The sequence below is a fragment of the Pieris napi genome, chromosome 11 (assembly GCF_905475465.1).
Source record: "Pieris napi chromosome 11, ilPieNapi1.2, whole genome shotgun sequence".
NCBI lineage: Eukaryota > Metazoa > Arthropoda > Insecta > Lepidoptera > Pieridae > Pieris > Pieris napi.
Window position 1 is genome coordinate 7,910,618 of NC_062244.1, and position 24,225 is coordinate 7,934,842.

Consider the following 24,225-nt stretch of genomic DNA (forward strand, 5'->3'; position numbering starts at 1 on the left):
CGTAGAAAGAAGCATAGTAGCCGTATATTAAAAGTGAGTGAATAGTGATGGGCTTGTTGGATATATGTACTAGTACACCACAGATGCAAAAACGTAGATGAATAGACAAACATGAATAAATGATAATTTACATTATTAAATGAAACCTATGTCACTAATGAATGACGTCTCCTGTCACGACGTACCGAATTTTGACTTCGTTATGAGTTTTGACTTTTTAATGTTTGAACACTGGGTTTTCTTTACGAAATATCAATTAATTTTGATTAATTCGTCTAGTTAGATTCCTTGTTTTTATCTTCTACTATCAGGATTCGTTAGATTTATAAAGTCCAACATGCTTAATTATCTCTATCCATATTAAACAAAATGTGGGTGGACTTATCCTGTTGACGAAGTAATATTTTGGAGTATTGTAGATAGAACTAAGCGGAATAGTTGATGATGAAAAATGAAGGGTGTAGATAGCTCTACAGCAAACGAAGACGGGATGCAAAACAAACCAATAATAACATGTAAGTTATTATAAAAGTGTCCTCCAGATAAATGTTTCATTATCCTCCTTTAGAGGTCATTATTAACTATACCATTTTTTATTATTAGGCGCGGGAGACTGGAACTTGTTTTGCACCCTGGAAGCTCCGTTAGTTGCAGCAATTCCTCAGGATTCCTGTGAATGGCGAAGGTCTTTTGGGAGGATTACAAAATTTGTTTATTTAGAGGCATCCTTCATAAAATATAATAAGGACAAAGTGCAACCAGAACTAAATTTATTGAAACGTCCTATATTACATATTTATTGGACTGATTGTGTGGTAAGACAAAAAAAAATCCTTGGTATTTATACAAAAAGATTAAGATATTAATTATATTGACATAATTTTTTTATACATAACTAATAAATCGTGTAAGTCTGTGTATAAGTAGTAGTAAAATCGTAGGCAAAAGTCAAATAATGTTACAAATATTCTTTTCAGGACATAGAATATTACAAAACAACTCTTAGGGAAGATATAGAAATATGGTTCAAACAATTAGAAAAAAATAATGTATCTGACTGGATGATTGTATTAGTGGAAACTTACGATATAAGGAAAACAAATAAACTTTTACCAAGAACAACTGTTCTTGATAAAATTAAGGGAGATTTTGCTATAAAGCAGACAGAAGATAGGTTTATATCTGTAATTAATCCTATTAAGTCAGAGGCCAGAAGTGCGGAGTCATGGAGAGCGTTAGTTGCAAAATTACGGCATTTAGTTTTAGTATCCTATAATAAAGCATTAAATAAGTTTGAGGAATATATGAGAGAACAGAGAGAAAAAAGAAATGACCCAGAATGGGATTATTGTAAATATTTTATTTTGCAGGTTTGTATTCTTTCATCACTTATATTTTAAATACATTATATACTGTGTTCGTGAGTAATTAATGGAATATTTACAAGTAATAATTCAGTTCACAAAAACACTAAATATGCTAGTTTTATTTCAGGAGCAATTAGCATTTGTGCTTGAAATGCTTGGCTTATATGAAGAAGCTCTAGTCCAATATGATGAATTAGATGCTTTATTTTCTCAATTTGTACTCAATTCTAATGTAACAGAAAGTCCTAAATGGCTTGACACATTTAAACAACAAATTACATCATGGCAAGCCATCAGACTGACAACAACCGTGCCAATGCATTTAAGGGAACTTATAATTAAACAAAAAGCCTCTCTATTAGACTTTAGGAGCTATTTATTTCAACGACAGAGTGCCATGTTATTACTTACTGAAAAACCTGAGGAGGTAAGCATTAATATTATTGATTCATACAAAACATGGACTAGCTATTTAAGATACATATTTTATAATAAAACTGTTGTTCTATATGTTATTCTGTAATAATGGTAGACATTAAAGAGTAGTTCAGTTATATAGTATGACATTAAATTTTTTATATCTATGATAAGTTGTCTGTGAATTAACTTCTATAAAAACAACAGTAAATTAATGCAATTGTTCTCATTAAAGTTCCAGTAATAAATTAACATGAAATTGTTTTCCACATGACTGTGTTATCATGTCAGTTAATTAACTGCAATTGTTTCCTAGGCTCAAAAGGTAATTAACTTCTATTAAAAAACTGCATCTGTAGTTTGTTAAGCACTTGGTTTATTCAATGAGCTTGCGGGTCCAGGGTTTAATACCTATGTATATTTTTCGTCGTTAAACAACAATAATAATACTACAGACAAAAACATGTTTTTGTGTAACCTATTTTATAATGCCCTGTTATTATATAAAGTTCTGAGACTATGTTTTTCATATAATATAAATATTTATTTAATCATTGGGATATACATTCATACTGTACTGCAAAAATCGAATTATGATAAATTATATATACTGTTTCAGGTCGCGTCCCGCTGTATAAGCACAGTACATAATACATTGGTGGAGTTATCATTACTGGGAGCACCGTCAATAGATGGCGCTTCGGCGTGTTGGGCACATTTGGCTTGCGTTGAAACGTTGCGCGTGTGTGAAGCGTGCACTGATATGCAAGCTCCCTTGTTGCATAATGCTAAAGATAAGGTACCGTGCTGTCTTAATCCTATCAAAAATAAATTTACCGAAATAGTACTGCCGTAAAACAAAACCGTTCTTTTTCAATTTGACTATATATATTTTTACAATTAGTGCTACCACTGGGGTCAGTTTTTTGTTATAACACGTTTATAATTTTCATATGTTGGGAATTGGCTGTATAAACAAAGTTCAGTTTTCAGGAGTTTAAATGCAGTGTAAAACCCAAATGATTTGCCAATTTTTTCAAATCTACCTTCTGATCCGCTAATATTTTTAAGCTATTGCATAGATTTTATTGCGAGCTTTGAGCGCGGCGACCGAATCAAGAAATTCCGTAACGAAAAAAACCTAACACACAATGACGTAATATAGGTGTGGCAAATACGCGTTAAAGTGAGACAGACTATATAGGCGTTTTAGTCTGAGTCTGGTAGAGTGGTAGATTGAAATAATATCAAAGAAAAAACTTGAATTAATATGAAAGAAAAACAAATACTGCATAAATAAAATATAAAGAAATAATTATAACTGCATAAGCTAATAAAAATGGCTATGCAATAGCTTTACCGCGGCAGTCCCCGAGTGCCACACGTTTTTTAACTTAACTTATTTTCTTAGCTTCACGAGCTTGGCAAGCTGTGTGGTCTACTCCCTGGTTCTCCGGAACCTACATCCGAACAGCTCCACCTGGTTGTTATGCTGTCAGCCGGAATGGGGGATACAGAGACAAATAACAATTCCCCAACCGTGAGGTTGAAGGAGGCTTTATGCAGCAGTACATCCTTTCAGCAGTACTATTTGGAGTTAGCCGAATTGGCTATGGGGACGTATAAGCATATTGGAAGATTAAGGTTCGTCTTAACAATATTATATAAGGAATTTATAAACTTGTTTTTTTGGCATTCTAAAAACTTTTTTTGGCATAAAAGTCTTGCTGTTGCTGTGTTTTTCTCCAAAGAACTAATCATATAAACAAACTTAGCTTTCATAACCCTTCCTTATGTGACTCTTTTACAGTAGTAATCAAACAATTTTTTTTAAATACATTTCGTGCATTATCGGACCGTTACTGTGTCGTGCAAATATGGATATCCAACTAAAAAGTGCTTAGTAGCTGGGAGAGCTGCGACATCAATCTTTATTAAGATTATAATTACATATTTACTTACAATAATTTTAATTACCCTTTTTTAAACAAATATTTGTTTAGTTTATTCATGAGAAAAGCTTTTTAACAAATGATTTTATAACTGCATATTTTTGCAGATTTGCTCGTCAAATTGGTAGAGATTTAGCAGCATTCTATTCAGAGTTAGGTGAGACCAGTAAAGCGGTTGTATTTCTCGTGGACGCGTTAAGATCTTACGAGGAACAAGGCTGGCATGAACTTGCAGCTCAAACGAGGCTCGAATTGGTCGCCGCTGCCAAGAAAATGAATGATTTTGACAGGTTGGAAATTGGAAAATTCATTTCTTAATAATTTTTGATGAATTTAACTAACAATTTCCACAAATCTCTTACAGATACACAACACTATCAGCAAAGATTGCAAGTACAGCTGAACTAGAGATCCTAGTCAGAAATTTCTTCTTTGAGGAAATGATGAAGTCGATCAAACAAAATCTCACAGATAAAGATTCAGTCCAAACGGACCTTAGCGATTGCTTTCGACTAATTTCCTCAACCCTATTGCCGTCCGAACGTGGTTATATAACAGAAAATAAGGTTCAATGTAAACTGGTTTTTGAGAGTGTTCTTCCAAAAGACGTTGTGTGTACGAAAGCGACCATTTGTATAGACCCCTGTGAAGTAGAGAAGACGCCGCTAAAAAATAAGACTGATTTAGGTATACAGGCTAGTCCGAAAAAGTCTAGTGATGATGTTTCTAGTTTTAGTACAAGGTGAGTGAGATATATTGAAGTACTAGATTTGACTGCGGTTTTGTATATACAGCCATTGTATGAAGTCCGTAACACCCTAATTGGGTATAGGAGAAACATATAATATGTCTATTTCATTTATAATTTACAAGTTGAGGGGCCTCATAGCCTAGCTCTCTTATTAAGTGGCAGCTAGGTGAGGGGTACCGGGTTCGACTCCCGGTTCGAGGGCAAGTTTTAATTTAAGTTAAATTTGTTCTCGGCCTTTGGGAGGGTTGTGCGGTACCGGGCAAGTGCCTAAACCGTACATGGAGGACTTGGTGAATTTCTAAGGCAAAAAACACGGATTATAAAAATCTTATACTTGACGCTGGCTAATGCACAAACCGTGCCAGAGCCATAAAAATTTTTTTGGTACAAGTTATACTTAAGTTTGACGCGATGTTTTTCTTCACTGTTCGAACAAGTTACTTGTCCTTTAAAAAAAAAGCTCTGTATCGACAGGGTTCAAACGCAATTCTCTGTAATGATATTATAATCATGTAATCAATTATTGAAAATAGTTGATGTTTCCCGTCTACAATTATTGTTTCTCCGGGAATCGAAAAATAAATTGGTTTATAATTGGAATGTTATGCAGTTATCTCCAATCCTCGGAGGAACTCTTAATAAAACTAGCTTTATTAAGCCCATCTGAGCTCTTACTCTTAACTTCCAATAGCGATACCGGCAGCAATCCAGATCCCAATAATGAGTTTTTGTACTGCGCTTTCCCAAGGTTAAGAGCGCGGCCATACGATGCGGTAAAGATGCGGTGCGGGGCCGGAGCGGTGCCGCAACGTCCTCCCACATACAAATTACTATACCACGCGCGGCATCGCACCGCAAGCGCGCCGGAGTTGTGACCTGCGAGACGAGGCGGGGAGGGGTAAAATATATTGCCACACCGCAACGCCCGTGTGGCACCCTGTAGCTCGAAGTAATTGCGGTGTGGTGCCGCACCGCACAGTTACCGCATCGTGTAGCCGCGCTTTAACATAAGCGCTACGGAAATTCAAAAAAACATAAAAAATGCAATACATACATAAATGGAAAGTTGGATGTTTCTCTATGCCGATTCGCCTTTTTATCTTGGGACAGCGCTACCTACCGCTGTTAGGGACTGAACCTATAGAACCAATATTGAGTGTAATATTGAAAATACAATATTACAACCGATTGCAAATGTGTAATACTTTTCAGTATAAGACTGGATGACTTAAAACCCAAGAATCCTCTATTAGATCCAATGCAGTTCACCTCAAAACTCCATTTTAAAGAAGATAAATCCCTTCAAAAGGCCACTATAGAATGTCATAACCCAAAAATGATATTAAAACGATCGGACAGCACGAAGTATCGGAAACCAGTTCCACAAGTCAAATCTAACTGCGAATTTTACCTAACGTGTACTGACTTCATAATAAAACCAGGATTAAATGAAGTATTATTTGAGTGTATACCGACCAAATGCGGGGTATTTAAGCTCGGTGTAATATCTCTATTGGTCGAGGGGAAAATCGACTTTATATCTGATGTGTTAAGTTCCAAAATGGGTTTTGAAGTGATAACGCAAGGCGTGAGCGTGTATTTGAATAAAGTTGAGCCAAAGAAGGATTTAGTTGCGGGTTTGGAACACGATATGGAGCTAGTTGTTACTAATGGTTGTTCGAGAATGGACGAGGTATGAACTTTATTGAATTTATGCAACTTAACACTATAGATACACTCATGAACGACTAATGACATGAAAATCAAAATTTACATTAGGGACCGTTCAAGTATTACCCTAGCATATTTACTGCAATTCCTCCTCTTTTTAGCAAAAGTAAGCAAAGCTCTCAGAAATCATAGTACAGAAACGTATTAATTTTTGACGTGACAACGTCTTATAATTCGATGGAGCCGGCTGCACGCACGAAAAAACATGACTCATGCGGCGTTACCTCGCTCTGAGGCGTTCCATTTAAGGCTTGAAGTGCAAGCGAGAGCGCGGAACGAGCGACAAAGAGGCACAATCGGCCTCCGCGTTCGACATCTGTCTTTCTCCTACTTGAGTGAGCGATGCGTCCGCGTGGACAACTGCTATACAATAATACATATATGTACATGTTTTCGTCAAGTATAAAATTTAAATTTTCTTTTGAAAAATGCAGCCATTCCATCAGTATTTTCTTATGACGTTGTCACGTTCAACTATCAATAAGAAAATCAAAGAACCCCCCCTCCCCCTATAGTACTTACGTAATACTTGAACGCCCCCTTAACTGCTATTCCTCATTTACAAACAAGACTTACAAAGCCTTATTTAGAATTTTTTAGTTGATTTTAATTAAATTGCTGTTCACGGCTTGTCTGTGTGTAATTAAAGTAATTTCCATATCGCTATGAATAATCATCAAAATGCGATATTCGATTAAAATAACTAAAATTGAAATAAGACAATCGCTTTGTCTCGATAAACGATTCTCCATTTCATATCACATATACTTTGTATGTCTTTAATTTTAAACGTAAGTAAAGGTCTGAGACTAAAAGCATTATGAAATAAATCTAGATATTTTTATTAATTGTGTTATAAGAAAACAAATCCGTAACGCTGCCTACCTATAATCAGTTACTTAAGAAATGGCTAGAGTATGTTCCTTTTTTGTAGAATACAACAATACACCTTAAAGCCTCGTCGGGCCTTCATCTTCGATATGGAGTGAATTCCTTACTATCCCGGGAATTAACGATACCAGTAGAGGCATCAGAACCGTTTCATACTACGAAAATTCCTTTACGATTGTTCGCTGTTTTGTTACCGAAGAGGGAAAAAAGTATTGAACACACGGTAAGTGTTATGAGTGTGCGCACGCGATATAGATATACCTATATGATAATTTTAAATATATGTATACATTATATTTGGCGGTATATTCAATCTATGAAGTCATTGCTACTACATATTAATAATACTAAGCATATAATAATAAAATAATATACATTGAAATAAATAATAATAATTTGATATATTGTACGTCAATTTTGACTAAGATATTTATCTTTAACGAAAAATATGAGAGGAAAAAAACGCATTCCTTACTTTTGAAAACTGCAAGGTAGGTTCAGTGTATCGTAGTAATCGTAATTCATAGCCAAAGTATATGAATATTTGTCTTTGTTAATTTCTAATTTTTCACATACATAATAACCATAAACCATTTGACGGTCTAGTGGTTAGTACCCCTGACTGCGAATCCATGGGTCCCGGATTCGATCCCCTGAGACAAATATCGATGTGATGAGCATTTGGTGTTGTGCTTAGGTCCATCTATATATTTGTTGCCTAGTACCCATAACACAAGCTTCACCAGCTTAGCATGGGACTAGGTCAATTGGTGTGAATTGTCCAATCACAAAAAAAAAAAAACAAAAAAAATAGAAATGAGAGGTTCTTTAACCAGCAAGCTTGATTATTAGTACTTTTATTATTATATTTATTACCAAAATGTTGATTTATCTTTGTCGTATATTCCAGGTGTGGCTAACCTGTCCCTGGTTAGAGTCAGTAATGGAGGTCCCTCTACATTTCTCTCCTCCTATGATAGCTGCCTGGAGGCTCCTCACCTCCAATACTAGAAAGTTCGTCCATGTGACTCTAAAGTCTACAGTCGGACATCTCATACATCTGGTATTGACAGAGCCTAAGTTGGAGTGTGACGGCAACATTACTGTGTCCAATCTTAATCCAAAAGCACATGATGATATGGTAAGTTAAAACTAGTTTAGTAGCTAATTAGTGTTAAATTAGGTTTTCTATATAACTTGGGTAGAATGCCTGGCGAACCCCGAGGGGCCCATTTTAAGGGCGTGTGAAGGGCTGAGGTGTTTTTAGTGGGTAGGGTCTCGCTACCCCTCTGAATAGCAGGGGATTTGAGTAAAGTCACTGTCCCCGCGTCAAGCTCGACATCCATGGCGCGGGCCTGCGTAAGCGCATTTTCCCCTCATTTAAGAAAAAGATTTTCTTTACAAATATTTTTGAAGTTATACTTCTTTTGCCACGTTAAAAATTATGAGAGTAAATTTTTACGATGCGCGCGCATACCCTCACAAACACCGACACCCGCACACCCCGTCACAAAAAAACCGACACCTGCACACCCCGTCACAAAAAACCGACACCCTGAAGTTAGCTATAGTCAATTTTTTAGTTTATTATACTTTATTTAACTAGATAATGCGTTATTATAAAACTTTCAATGTATTAAATACCTTTTTTCTATTGTTAGTGTAGTTTTTTCTACAAACGTAGAATACAATTTTTGAAAAAACATTTATCTTGTTACGCCAAAGAAGTCCAACTTCTAACCCGTGTACGTGTCACACGTTTTTTTTTATTTATAATGAAATACTTGCATTCATTCATTATATTTATCATTAAATAAGGTTTAAGTAGGAAAAAAGTTATTGTTATGTTTGTATTTGTAATTTTATCATAGAATATGTAGCTAGCCTCACCATTTCACTCTTCATTATCTAATATTTTTTTTTTTTTTTTTTTACATTTAAGGAACAGAAACAGAAAACAGATTGGTGAAATACATATAGTTTATACACACTTAGCAACATTTGTAAACCTGAATTTCCAATTATATCTCATTTTAGTGGAATCTTCAGTGCTGAAAATATATATATAAGAAAATATAATATAAAAATAAGGCAGATGGTAGACTGTAGGGTAGTTTTCAGTATATATTCTGCTCCCAAGCTCATTAAACTATTGGATAATTATGAAATGGATTTTATTAAACATAATAGTTTAAGAAATAGTATAGAAAACTAAACGTGAAAGCTATCGAAAAATCTTTTACTTTTAAAACACATATTTCTGTAGTGTATTAACTTTATAGAATGTAGTATAAAAAAGTAAATATAAAATTTCAGAAAATATCATCAGACGGAACAACGGCATCGTTTATGTGGGAACTACTGAAAGATCCTTTGGTAAAAGCTGGTCCTATGAAGGCTACATTCACGGTACAATACCGATTGGAAGACGAAAAGGTCGCACGTACGTTCACATGCCCGATTGACATACAAGATTGCACGACACTGTTCGTTATACGTACGAAATTGGAACCGGGAAAAGGATCGGATTTCTGCAGAGCAAGTCAAGTGTGTTGTCTGCATTTGAGCGTTCAGAGGGTAGGTGTTCTCTGCATTTAATTGGCTGAAAGATCCTCTGGCATTATCATGTTTAACTTCAGTTCACCTTTCTTCAAATACTACGTCGAATTTTCTATTGCAATTTTAAGAAATATTTCAAACCTCTAATAGTAAACCTCCAAAGTTATAATTGGGGGGCTGGTCACCCTCGTGTCTCGTATGATCACGTCCATCTGTCCAACATCTAGTGATACTCCGGTCATGTCGGATATCCGTTCCATCAGATTGTGAGGGTTTTGGAATATGCACGTGTACAAATAACCAGTCTCAATAGAGATTAGCTGCCGGAGCCAAAATGGTCTTAATAAAATTAAATTGAACTCTTCTTAGAGTCTCTTCAGCTTTATTCAAGTATATACAGAAGAAACAGTAAAAATTGTTTCTTTTTAGGTAAATGAAACTGAATATACATCATTGATGTATGAGGTGCTGGCTGATCAGACTATGTGGGCAGTCTTAGGAAGAACTGCAGGTAGGATTAATTCTATTGATTTTTACTTGTAACTTGTACTATTATTTTGGTTTTTGGTCATTGGTCAAGTGGCTTTAGCGTGCGACGCTCTTGCCTAAAGTCGATGGTTTAATCCCCGGTTGTGCACCAGACATATTTTGATGTGCGCATTTAACACGTGATCGTTCGGTGAAGGTATACATCGTGAGGAAACCAGCGTGTTACACTTACTCTTAGAGAAAACAAATTGTCACGAAAGATACAGAAATCTAAAACTAAACGGTTGTAGCGCCACTGATTTTTTTTTAATTTTTGTAACTACCCACCTACACCAAAAAAATCGTAATTTTAGTACCATATAATGAGGTATTTATTGCCATATTTATCTACTACACCACCATGTTATTCCGAGTTATAAATACAATCGTATTAACCGGGTCTCTCTATCAATCAAAATATTTATTACAGGTGTAATATCAATGGATTCGTCCACCGGCGAGCCTCAAAACGTAACATTAGATGTGATGCCACTCATGGCAGGGTATCTGCCGCTACCAACCGTCCGATTGTCCAAATACATCGCTGCCAATACCAAAGGTTACTTAACAATTTTAACTCAATTTCTGTTAGTGAATATTTTCTTGCCAGCTATCAATCGATCAAAAAATAATTTATTTTTTATTTTATTAGAATTATAATTGATTATTCTTGCTTTGAATACACTCTGTTCGATCTCCTAGCATAGATTGCAATCTGCTTTTAAATAAAAGAAAACATTTTAAGCCATTATAAGCAAGCATAGCAAGGATACTAGTCGAGGTGTAATATTAAATGCTAAATTTGCTTTACAGATCCCAAAAAGGATATTTCAGCGCATCCCCGGTTAGAACCATTTGGTCCAGGTCAAGTGTATCACGCGGGTAAAACAAAACAAGTACATGTACTGGCGCCTGCGCCTAAGGAACATCTAGATATTGTTGTTTGAGCACACATATGACAAAAAAGAATCTATTGTTGTTTGGTACTTTTTTCCCAAAAAAATAATGGGGGTGAGGAAGCGGTAATTTTTGTATAAAACTTTTTATTAAATTATTGTTTAATTTGTCAAAAGTCGCGGGCAACAGCTATTAATCTATAAAATTATATATATTTAATTGGCTGATTCCTGAAGGTTAAACTAAATAAGGAGTTTAAAATTAATAACATAATATTTTTTATTTATATGATTGGATTGCTCTTGGTAACCATAGAGAATATATGGAATGTAAAAATCCAGTATATTAAGGATTCATTGTTTAGTTTTTTGAGGAGGGTAGTTACTCAACTTAAGCTCTGCCCATTTTTAATTTAAGAACTTTAACTACCTTTGTCCAAAGACAGTTTTTATTATAGTCTAGAAATGTATACCTGCCATTGAATAAATACTCCTTATGCATAATAGCAAACGCAAATAGCCCATTGTTGTTGTTAAAATTCTACTTTGTTTCTGCCATGACATTAATTTATATATAGTGAAAAATTACCTACAAATTCTCACAACCCAAAATAGTTTATATTACAACAGTTTTTAGCATACAGTCTCTATATTAATTCTACCGACTGAATCCATTTAAAAGTAGTCATAGAGTACATCGAAATTACGTAGTCATAAGGCCATTATAAACATGCTATTTTGAGATTAATTCTTTTATAACCGTAACTAGATCTGTTTTTAATAACTATTAAAATAATCTATATCCTAGCCCAGTGGTGAGGTTTTAACAAATGTAGCATATCCAATGCTGATATTGTCGAAAGACTTTTGCCTGCCATTTGGTTAAATATAAAAAAATAAGCTACAAAATATGTCAAACAGATTAACAACAAAAACCTTTATTGTGTATATAAAAGTATGAATAGCCAAAGTTATTCACTAAACCGAAAAAGTAACAATCTCAAGCATTTGATTACTTTCAAAGCAGCATGTTTGTAGAAGAGCCGAAATTGTAAATTATTCTATCTAAAGTTGGACCATTGCTATATGTGATAAATGTGTTGCATTGTTCTATGACACATATATAATCAAAGGTTCTATTCTTAAAAACTTATTACTGTAAGAAAATCTAAATTTAATATTGCAACTCGGATGTTCAGAATTAAATATTCTATAATAAAAAAATCATAAAATGTAGCTCAATAAAAGTCCATGTTAAAAAAGATAAGGGTAGGACTTTATTAATACATAGTTTTTAATCTCAATTATTTATGTATAAGTTAAATTGTTATGTTTTCTTTAGCTTGTGGTTTTTATGTTAAACATTAATTGTTCTTTGTGTCATTTAGATATGTTTTAAGAACAGAATTATATATTTGTTTAAGTTGTGTAGCTATTCTATATAAGGTATTTTATTTTTATTAGGTGCATAATATGTGTTTGTTATATATCTTAGGGGTTCATTTGAATGCAATAAACCAATAAGTATCGGTTTCATTTAGACCCTAATTGCAATTATTTTGTTGTGTGTTTGTCAGTGTACTGAGAACTGAAACAAAAAGAAAATAATATTTGCTTGATGGAATCTTATTTAGCATTATAAAACATGGGTTTTTTTTAATATGAAACCAAAGGTTTACATTATAAATAACATCACATAATTTATGTAGTTTGTATTGGCAAAATATACTCACAGTGTTTATGATATAAGTAGAGGCTTCAAAGTATATTTTCCATTATAACTTAGTAATAGAAGAAAAGCTTTCCTTTAAGAATATTTATTTACATATTGGTTCTATTAGCATTAATCATAAATTATCGAACTGTTGGTGTAAAAATAGATATAAGCTGTATAGCTGAAGATTGTATTTATATTTCCTACTATGTATAATACCTAGGTGTCAATAAAAACGTTTATTGTTATCTATATCTATCTATGTTCATGCCCTTTCCATTTGATATAAATATGCCTTTAAAATGATTCCGTGATTAAACATTTTTAAATAGTTTTAAAGTATAATACAAAATCCATGACTAGTGTGACTTTTTAAAAGGAAATTCAACGAAGATAGCACAACGAAATACGAATACAAGTTGCTGGTGTGCCTGCTGCGTCAGTATTAAGTGCTTAATGCTTATATTCCAGTAAATTTTATTTGAATTTGTACACACACTTATTATATTTTTACATTGGGTGACAGTCAATGACTCGAAGACTACCGAGTACCGACACTGTTTAGTGAAACACGAGTCACGACTCGTTCTTGTTGTGACAACAAATTGCTCACAGTGGACGAGAAAACGCAAAATCGCTTGACTCATAACAGTAAGCTGTCAGTTTTCACAACCAACCCCCTAAAATGAATGCATAATAATTAGTGCTTTTTACAGATTATCTATACCATATACATTAGTGCGTTTTCCAATTACAGAGCATAATGCGACTCAGTGCCGCACAATGCCGCATAATGCTGAAACTTAATTGGAACGTGAATTAGTTTTCAAATGCATCAGCAGAGTGCGCTAAGTCAGTGTGGAAAAAAAAATGTTCTGAATAGAGTTAGCAACCTCATTAATTAATTTATTTATTTATTAACACTTTGTTGCAAAAAACAATAAATCAAACACAATACAAAAAAAAATTATAAGGGATGCAACAGGCGGCCTTATCGCTAATAAGCGATCTCTTCCAGGCAACCCTAGTTAAAGAAAAAACTAAAAAAAAAGAAACATGATTCGTGCGAGAAGTGCAGAAACAAATGTTATATAAAAAAATATATATATATACATAGTACCTTAATCTAAAGTAATACAAAAAAAATATTGGTTGTTTGTAAAGTAGGTTTACGATCGAGATGTTTACGTGATAACGTCTTATTGGTGATATAAGTTTTTGGGAAGTAAGGAATTAATGAAGATAACAATTTTTTCAAATTTTAAATTACATCTATCGTTTTATTCACACTTTTGATGATAAATTTCGGGAGTAAAATGACAAGTTTACTTATTCGACTATGATATACATTTTTCTTCATACATTCACGGAATGACTGGCAGCGCTCGAGATGAGACGGGAGATCGGTCCGTCTCTCTCTCGTTATACCTGCGATCGCGCTCGTGAGGTTTTGGTGTGACACAAGTTTCTGAACATGTCACCCGACTAAAACGATTTTAAAGACGTTATCACGTCAAAAAATATTAACAACAGACTAAAAACTTAAAAGCTAATCTTACAAATACATGGACAGCAAATAGTGATGTAAAAGGAAACATAAGATTTATACAAGTCACGATTGATCAGGATAGGATATGGTTAAGAAATGATTATACAGAAGAGTTTTAAAAGATGACAGAGAGGTAGCCAATCGTACGGAGTCGGGCAGCGTATTCCACAACTTATTGGCGGAGATCGTGAATGAATTGTCTAAGAAGGATGAAGTGTGAGATGGAATTTCCAATAAACATCTATTAGAAGAGCGTAACATATAGTTAGAAGGACCTAAGAATTTAAAGTGATTTTTGAGATAAGAAGGGGTTTTCGGATTGAAAAGAATTGAGTATAGGAGATGAAGAAGATGAGCGTGACGTCTGAATCGAATAGGTAGCCACCCCAGCTGCCTGCGGAATTTAGACACATGGTCATATTTCCTAAGACCAAATATGAACCGTATGCAGAAATTCTGCAGGCGTTCGATCTTGTCAAGTAGCTCTTCGTTCAAATCAGAGGAGCATGAGTCCGCATAATCGAGAATAGGAAGCAGAAGAGACTGCGCTAACATAGTTTTAGTGCGGATAGGAAGGAAATTAGAAAGACGTTTCAGAGTAAAAGAAGCGGCGTAAAGTTTACGGCTGATCTCCTTTACATGATGACCCCAGGAAAACGTTTGGTCGAAGAAGACCCCAAGGTTTTTAACAGTCTTATTGAGAGCCAAGGCCACACCGTCAAGGTAAACACCAGGGAGCTGAGCCCATTTGACTCTTGAAATAAAGAAAGGGCTTCCGATGATGATGACTTGACTCTTGGCAGGATTAATTTGAAGACCAAAGTCTTTACTCCAGTTGGCTATGTTTTCAAGATCATCATTCATCGCCTGTATTGCAAGAGGAAGCTCATCCAGTGTAGACTGAACGTAGATTTGGAGGTCATCAGCGTAAAGGTGATAACTAGCGGAAAGATGTGCAGTCAGGGTGTTGATAAATATAGAAAAAAGAAGAGGTGAAAGAACGCCACCCTGCGGAACACCAGCAATTATATTATTCCACTGACAGTAAGCATCATTCATTTTAATACGCTGCCGACGACCGTTAAGATAGCTATGAAACCAGTCAATAGCGGATGGACAGATTTCATAGAGCGAAGCAACCCAAGCAGAATTTCAAAGTTCACAGTATTGAAAGCATTGCTAAAGTCAAGCAGAGTGAGAACAGTGAGCTGCCCACCATCCATCCCTGGGCGAATGTCGTCACAAACTTTAACCAATGCCGTAGTCGTGCTATGCCCCGGGCGGAAACCCGATTGGAGAGGATCTAGAATTGAGTTTTTATTCAGAAATCCGCTAAGCTGCGAGTGTATAAGGCGCTCTAGAGCTTTAGATAGGAATGGTAGAATAGAAATGGGCCGGAAGACAGAAAAGTTAATGGGATCGGGCCGTTTGGGAATAGGAATAACTAGACTATCCTTCCAAGAAGTAGGGAATTTACCACTAGTAACTGAATAATTAAAAATATGAGTAATAACTTGAAGAATAGCTGGCAAGATAGGTAAGATCATAGCACGACTAACTTCATCACATCCAACAGCATCCGACGAGATAGACTGGATGCAACCCTCCACTTCGCGCTTGGTGAATTCAGTGAAATTAAAAGGCATGAAGTTTGGAGTTGGAAGAGAAGCTAGTTTATTGATTGTCTTCCTAAGAGAAGACTTATCGTGGGCAGGAGAACAGGTGAAGTGAGAGTTAAGGTTGTTTATATCTATTGCTGAAGAAATAACATTCTGTGCCGATCTGCCAATCCCCAAGGTTTTGAGGAACTTCCAGATTTTTGAGGTGTCGCCATTGGATACCGAGTCGTGGATATGTTGCCTTTGAGCATCACGACAGCGAGTATTACAACGATTGCGAACTACTTTATATTTTTCGCGCTCCGCATCAGATTTGGCAGTTCTCATTTTAGCTATGGCTCTGTTTTTTTTGTGAATCAATCTTTTAATCTCATCAGAGAGCCAGGGAGCAGGCAAATGTTTAAGTTTAACACGTCTCAATGGGGCGTGCTTATCATAGAGGTTTGTGATGGAAGATAATGTATAAATAATGTGGTTAACAATAATAATTGGTTGAAAACTTTTTACGCTTATTTTAATAATCAAATTATTTCATTAACATTTTTTTACCGAAATAAGAGAAAACCTTTAAAGAATATAAGGTTTTAACAAGCTAAATTAACAGTAAAATATATAGTTTCATGTAAGAAGTTTACATCATTTACGTTTTGAATAATTTTTTTAAAATGATTTCTAAAAAAATTATATACTTTTTCAAAACCATTGCAATGTTTATAAGAGTATAATCCTGTAAAATAAATTTGTTTCCAGATCCGAATTTTGAAATAAAATTGTATTCATATTTTAAATGTGGAATATAAAAAAAGTAACTATTTATACCTTCATCCATACTTATATTTATTTTTTTTAGCAGTTTGAAATAACTTTAATTATTTTTAAAATCTACGACGAAACAAACTTTTCAACAATAAATAATATTTACTAACGAAAATTTCGATAAATGCCAACTTAAAGAACAACACTGGTCAATTTTCTGTCACTGTGTTGGTATTTATTGCGAGAAGCACGCGAGAGCATTCGTTTTGAGAGTGCTCAATTGTGCGAAACGTTGCTGTAGTTGGAACATTCAACGTTGAGCATTATGCCGCATAATGCGCTCTAGTGCTGTAATTGGAAAACGCACTATAATGTAAAAGTAGTTTATGCAAATCTGTAGAAGAGCTTACGCCTTCATAATCGGATTCAATAAAATGTTCTGAACTTATCCTCGAAGATTTTATAGCTTTGAAATTACGTCTTTTCAGAGCTTTTTCCCAGAGTCTTCTTATGCGTAAATCCTTAGGGAACTGTGATTCCCATTATTATTACCGCGATTGCTGCGCAGCGAGGCATTTTTGGATAAAAAAACATTTTATCTTGTTTTTAGTTTTATAATAATGAATAATGTTTATTTGTTTACATATTTTATTATGAGTCAAGCGATACCAACGCTACTAACGGCAAAGTTTGGCAGTTTTCTTCCTCATTAAAAACATCGTTTCGTAATTCGTTTATTATCTATATATATATTTAATTATCTGTGTTTCTTTTGCAGTCCTTTGACTGTAGCAGGTGTCAATTGCCAGTTTAATGTACGTCATATTCAAATTTCAAATTGCTGTAGTCGTCGATCAAAATTGGTAAAGTTTGTTTTGTCTCTCTATGGACGGGCACGGTTTTAAAATTTCCCGTAACCCGTTGCTATGAGATATGAAATCAATCACTAAGTTTTCAATAATAAATTCGTTGTTGAATTAAAATGTGAATATCTAAGTTTTTAAATATGATAAATTCTCGTAAAACGATTGTCACATGCGTTTTATTCTCTCTCCGTGTGGAAAAGTAGTCTTCTGGGAAGAATCAGTTATATGTACGCAGCGGGAATGACAATTATGGCAGTTTCTGTTGGGGAAATTTGCGAGAACACAAAGCTTGCCCGCGAAATGGCTTTGATGGGAAACTACGAGTCGGCTCTCGTCTACTATGAGGGTACAGTGCAAATGATCCACAGACTTCTCATCACGATTGCGGATCCTACACGCAAGTCGAAGTGGCAACTGGTGAGTCAATAGTGTTTACACATTTTATTTTCTATCATTATATTTGAGCTGATCACCTTGAATCATATGTCCATACCTTTTATGATAACGACTAATTTACTTCACGGACGAAAGGCCTCCTAGGGAGAACTTAATTGATTTGAGAGTTCCGAATCAATAAAGCAACAATTAAAGATACAAATGTGTGATTTTTTTCTGGAACATTTTTTTAAAATTAAGTAAGTAATATATCATAAAATTAAATTGTAACATATAAGTCATATTGACTAGGATCAGGTATCAATTTTTAGAGTTACTAGAGGCCTGTCCTAGCTTAGCACAACTGGATAATTTATTTATTTAATACTTAATCAGAAATATAGCTATGTTGCACCAAGATAATCCAGCATTTTAATGGTGAAGGAATTTTTGAAATCAGTCCAGAGTTTATTCGTTAGAAACATACTGAAATACACATCTTTCCTCTTTATAATATTAGTAATGCAAAATAACTCAAGATTATTGTACATTTTTAGTTAAAACTGTTCAGAAAAAATGGCATGGCAGTTGTGAGAACTAATATAATTTGTATTATATCTACTAAGGCTTTTAGTTTATTTTTTATCTATTTTATTGTCTATCTGACCAATACATCTTTATCATACTAATAACTTATGACTCCGCCAACAATTATACTATAGAGTACTATAATTCCTATATTAATAAGAATCTAATTATTAAAAATCATAAACATAACATTTTATGATATAAAACCTTGAACCCTTACTTTGTACTGAGTTCATTGTTGTCAATATTCAACATAGAAAGCCATTGACATGGTTTAAGGTCAATGGAGCATAAATAATTAACCTTTCATTGAACTTAAACTAATCATATTAGCATTACTTTACAAATTTACAATATTGTCTAAAACATAATATACTTCTATCTGCAAAGTCCGATACCCCTTTTCCAATCCATATAGGCTCATTAATCCTTCTACCAAGGATCATACTAGGAATGAGGAGTAGAACCCTTATTCATAAAAAATTATAACTTATAAACAAAATTACTCTAGTCTCTTTTCATTGCAGTATAGCCGAAAGGGATGAAAAAGTATTTCAGTTAAAAAAATATGAATAGGCTGATTTAGTTTTAATAAGGTCATTCCCATAGTCACTAATAGAAATAGACCAAATTGTACTTTCATTTAAATGTCTGTTACGTTTGCCAAGTGATTTTATTTAAAAAAATATTAATATTATAGGATATCTTATTAGATCTAAGAATTTTTTGTGAAGCGTGTTCCTAGATTTGGTGATTTTTTTTGGTAAGGTTAAATACAAGTAAGTATTAAACGTTATGCACAGTACCCTGAGTACATTAGGGTTCATTTAAATGTTTTATGCATCATTGTTCATTAGATAATACTTAAATGGTATGAATATGCAAATGTTCGTCTCATTTGTGCATTACAACTATATATATTGGTAAAGGCTATATGTAAATACAGTCAAGGAAATATCAACGGTGACCTTATGGAGATAAAAAAGTTGTATCTTAAAGCGGTTTTATTATTATATCTATAGTTTTGTTTGTTACAGTTTTATGATAAAGCTGATTTTGTTTATGAGGTAGATAAGACAATATAATATTAAATAACAATTCATGAACTTAGTTACGGGAGTAATGAAACATTTAATATTTCAAATAAAAGGCTTGGACTCAATACAAACAAGTTATAACTTTACCATATATGGGCAATGAGAAATGGTCATTCACAACTTTCCTTTCAGTCCCTCAAAGGGAATTTAAAATAAAAGTTCCACACTGTATGTTCATTAGTATGTGTATCCTGTCTCAAATGTTGTCACGAAATGTGTTATCTCACGGGTTCATCAGCATTTCCGATTGCAGGTTGCATCGTACGTGATTATCGTTCAACTATAAATAATTCCTTAATAAAATAGTCGATAATATATCCTTACATTAATTTGTAATTGACTAAACATAGACAGCTTTTATGATATAATAATCAAACTGCAAGGATTTTGTTCATGGCACAATCTATTTTTAACCGACTTAAAAACCTAGGGAAGGTATTATTTAGTTTGTACATTATTGACAGATCTCAAGATGAGATTTTGACTTGACTTGCAATTAGAGACTATGTCACTTATCTTAAAATGTGTGGTTTTATTAGACGTAATTTATTCGAAAATATTTCGATAAAAATTTAATCTCGTTATTAAGCGAAAAATTGTTGGCTTTCTTTCGTACGTTTTTCGGCAATTTTTTTCTTTTTTAAAATTTATTATACAAAACTGAAAATTAGCAAAAGATCTATTATGTAGTTTTATTTCTTAAGATTCAGGGACCTTTTATGCCTTGGATTGGATTTCTTTCTGTGTTTCGGAACATTGTCGATTTCAGGTATATGTTATATTCAATACTACTTGGGTAATAGTAGAAATACTCCTTATAGTTATATCACTCATATAAGTCCAAAACAAATTACAAAAATAGCAATTTTACATCAACGTCACGCCTACTAAGCCATGGTGACGTTCTACAGTTGTCTGTCGTGGTTATCATTCTCAAGGTATACGATAGTGTAACTTTGTTAGTCATACATATAAGTTTTGATGTATAAATTTAATTAATTATTGTAATTTTTTTAAACACACACAAGTTCTATATCGCCTCTTAACACATAAACTATAGTTAATATAGTACGTATTCTGTAATAGTACGTACATTTAAATTACAATACTTATAAATTAATAAATATTTTATCTAGGAAATACCTACCACTTATACGGTAGTTAACAAAAAGTATTTAATGTAAAATGGCTTCCTGTAAGTCGTGTCGGTAAGAACCTCACAAAACATTATCCGCGTCCTTGTAGTTTATCAAATTAGTATTTCTCGCAGCGAAACCCAACAAAGGAGTTTTTACACTCGATTGGTTTTTTGTAATGTAACAAATTTCACGAAGCCAGGGTTACCTGCTTTTTTGCGCTCACGACCCGTATAACCCATTTTCTAAAGTCTCGCACGCAATTCATGTTAACAACGAAAACTATGGGGACAAAATAACACTTTGAATAAATTCGAAATGTTTAAGCAACATTTAAATTGTCCTTTTGAAAATGTATTGTTACATAGCTTGAAGGAGTTACTGTAGCACTATGCCTTATCATTAAAGCCAAGCCTTATATCAAACAATAAAATTATAAGCAGTTTTAACAGATTTCCACCCTTCTAGTAATTACAATTAAGGGATCGTTCAAATATTACGTAACGAATTTTTCCTTTTGTTAAACGTTACGATGCGGGCGGGGATTGAATTACGCGTTATTGTTAGTATTATTTTCGACTTTCCAGTTCCGTACACCACATAATGCTAACTTTTAGGTATAAAGAGTCACTCCGGGTGGTCATGAAACGTTTTACTATTGGGTACAGAAAAACGTTACGGCGCGTTACATGGGGGGGGGGTCAATAATCTCGAAAATTGCGTGACGTAATACTTAGACGCTCCCTAACGCTTAAAATAATAGAAATATCCTGACGCAATTTAAATGCCCACTATGCATATTATACAGTCGTAAAAGTAATTCGATGAAAGTCATTTGTAGCATTAATTTATTAATTTGGGCCACGGTGGCATGTCTGCAATCCACGCTATAGCCTACTTCAGTTTCTTAGGAACCTAGTTTAAAGTTCATTGACCAACTGCTAGCACGTAACTCAAAAGAAGTGTTAGCCGTTCTACGTCGTCTCCTCCTTGGAATATTGTAGTCACATTTTGAACCACTACATACACTGGCATAGAGTTTAAGAGTCAGCAATTTTCTTCAGCACTCTACGTAAAGTCAGAAATATAATTGCGTTACTAAGTTAATTAACTAATTATGTACCCATTGTTCAACAATCAGGCAATCTGACATTATATTTTAAAACGTTAATAATTATCAAATTAATACTAATACATATATAGAATTCTCAGGTCACAATGTTCTTCCCATACTCCTACGAAACGGCTTGACCGATTCTTATGAAATTTTTTAGGCATCAGTAAGTCTGAGAATCGGCTACTATATATCTTTCAGACCCCTATGTGAGAAGGGGTTTCCAGCCCAAAAATGTATGTTTATTTTTTAGACAATTGTTTTTGTTTTTATTTTTTTATGATACATCATACAAAAATAAATATAACCCCTAATTTTCACCCCTCTACGATTGACCCCTAGTTTTTATTATTGTAGATAGTTATTTTTATTGAACTAAAAAATGTTTCCTAGAAATAATATATGTACAAAACAACGTTTGCCGGGACAGCTAGTAAAGATTTCGTTAACTCGAATGACACATTAATTGACTAAAATAGCTAGCCAAAACATCGCTCTCAATTATACGTGTTATGTAAATAATAATTATCATTGTTACTTAGGTATATGAATTTTAAGATTTCAATTCTCTAAAGGCCATTAGCCGTGGTCGGCTAGAAGGTTTTTTACATTCAATACATTAATTATCTACGGAATAATAAGAATATTCAACTTGAAAGTTGACAGACTCGCTTTAAAAGAAAATGTAGTCGATCTACTTAAAGTGCAGGGTTGCGTAAAAACAAATCAAAATACGAAAAAACTCTGACATTATATTAACTTATCTATCCACTGAAAATCGAAAATATATTTTGTTCATATCTCATTTCATCTCTCGTTCCATCTCTTTGCATAAAAGTGCTAGTCTTATAAACTCCAAAGGTTTCAATATCAGCATTAAAAAAAAACTGTGGCGCTACAACCTCTTTAGGTCTTGGCCTCGGATTTCTGAATCTGTTTCATGATCATTTTTAAATTTAATAGGCAAGTAGCAGTGATCAGCCTCCAGTCATATCAGCATTATTGTAAATTTAAACAATTTAAAGTTCAAGAAACACTTAATGAGAGAGATCTTTATCCAGAGACACCCTGACAAAGTAAATAATTACCTTAATTTGACCTTGAAAAACACAGTTAATGCAGCAGTCTGTTTAGTTTTATATTAACCGAAAAAGGGTAGATCTTATTTTTAAATTCACGATAGCCAACCCTAGTGAGAAGGGCCGTTGCTACCGCCGTATCTAACAAGTAATGAACGTATTTACCGCTTTTTGTATACAACCGTGAACTGCAGCATACCTCGCACAGGTTTAATAATAAAACTCGACAGGAAAACATAAGAATGACAGCTTCTCGAGTTCCTCTGGTCCACCACTTTAGTAGATAAAGCAATAAAGGTTGGCAAGAGCACATTATCCTAATTCATTATGTTAGTACCATTAATTACTACCAAGCGTTGTTACAAATGTTTATTTATCAAATACAACACATTTCTATAGTGTCAATATTTCCTGTACATGTCGGAAACGTCAGACAATCTAGATAACATGAATTGTTCCGCAATGTTATTTCAAGATCTGTCAAGCCATTTTCTTCTATACTAATACTGTATTGTGACGAAGACTTTGAACCTTACAGTCTTGTACATAATTGTAAGCCTCAAATATAAGAATATTAGGCATATTACTTTCTAATTGACAAAGTAATGAACAAACCGTTAGACACAAAAGTCACACCAATATGAGCTTAAATAGTCACCTCTTTCATCAGTTTACACAGAGACATCCTCACTTGGGATCACTCACCTAACAAAAAATGTTATCTATTGAACGAGACAAAAACAACAGAAGATTTATTTAAATACTTATTCATGTTAACGCGTTTGTTCTATGTTAGTGAAAAACTTTTTAATACTGCGCACTACTATATATTTTTTTGTTAATTTGTGTGTGTTAAACTCATAAACTTTATTCATAACAAAATACAGTTCTGACAAATTTGATCTAAAGCTAGTCTTCACACAAAATTTGTTTAATAATTTTTTTTTATGTAATGGGAGGCAAACGGGCAGGAGGCTCACCTGATGTTAAGTGATACCGCCGCCCATGGACACTCACAATGCCAGAAGGCTCGCAAGTGCGTTGCCAGCCTTTCAAGAATTGGTACGCTCTTTTCTTGAAGGACCCTAAGTCGAATTGGTTCTTAATTTTTAATAAAAATCTTTATTTACTAATGTTGATTTGGTTATTTTGTCTATAACCTAAAAACCCAAGCTGAAGTATCATTTTACCAAAATATTAAAAAGCATTTACCTGTAAAACACATACAAAAAGATACATT

The 24,225-nt window shown here is 33.8% G+C and overlaps 2 protein-coding genes across 2 annotated transcripts in view; both read left to right on the plus strand.

Moving 5' to 3' along the window:
* Nucleotides 1–186: 186 nt before the first annotated feature.
* On the plus strand, nucleotides 187–13,054 carry LOC125053826 (trafficking protein particle complex subunit 10). Its single transcript, XM_047655399.1, has 15 exons — nucleotides 187–515; nucleotides 604–815; nucleotides 978–1,370; nucleotides 1,495–1,794; nucleotides 2,404–2,583; nucleotides 3,196–3,428; nucleotides 3,844–4,026; nucleotides 4,101–4,478; nucleotides 5,700–6,180; nucleotides 7,153–7,332; nucleotides 8,020–8,250; nucleotides 9,426–9,686; nucleotides 10,098–10,179; nucleotides 10,627–10,755; nucleotides 11,010–13,054. The coding sequence occupies exons 1-15, from the start codon at nucleotides 452–454 to the stop codon at nucleotides 11,141–11,143; spliced, it is 3,441 nt and encodes a 1,146-aa protein (XP_047511355.1). The 5' UTR covers nucleotides 187–451; the 3' UTR covers nucleotides 11,144–13,054.
* A 4,446-nt stretch (nucleotides 13,055–17,500) lies between these two features.
* LOC125053874 (katanin p60 ATPase-containing subunit A-like 1) overlaps nucleotides 17,501–24,225 on the plus strand; it is a 34,968-nt gene continuing 28,243 nt past the window's right edge. The window contains exon 1 of the mRNA XM_047655468.1: nucleotides 17,501–18,013. Coding sequence (XP_047511424.1) covers nucleotides 17,822–18,013 — 192 coding nt within the window. The 5' untranslated portion in view covers nucleotides 17,501–17,821. The remainder of the gene's footprint in view (nucleotides 18,014–24,225) is intronic.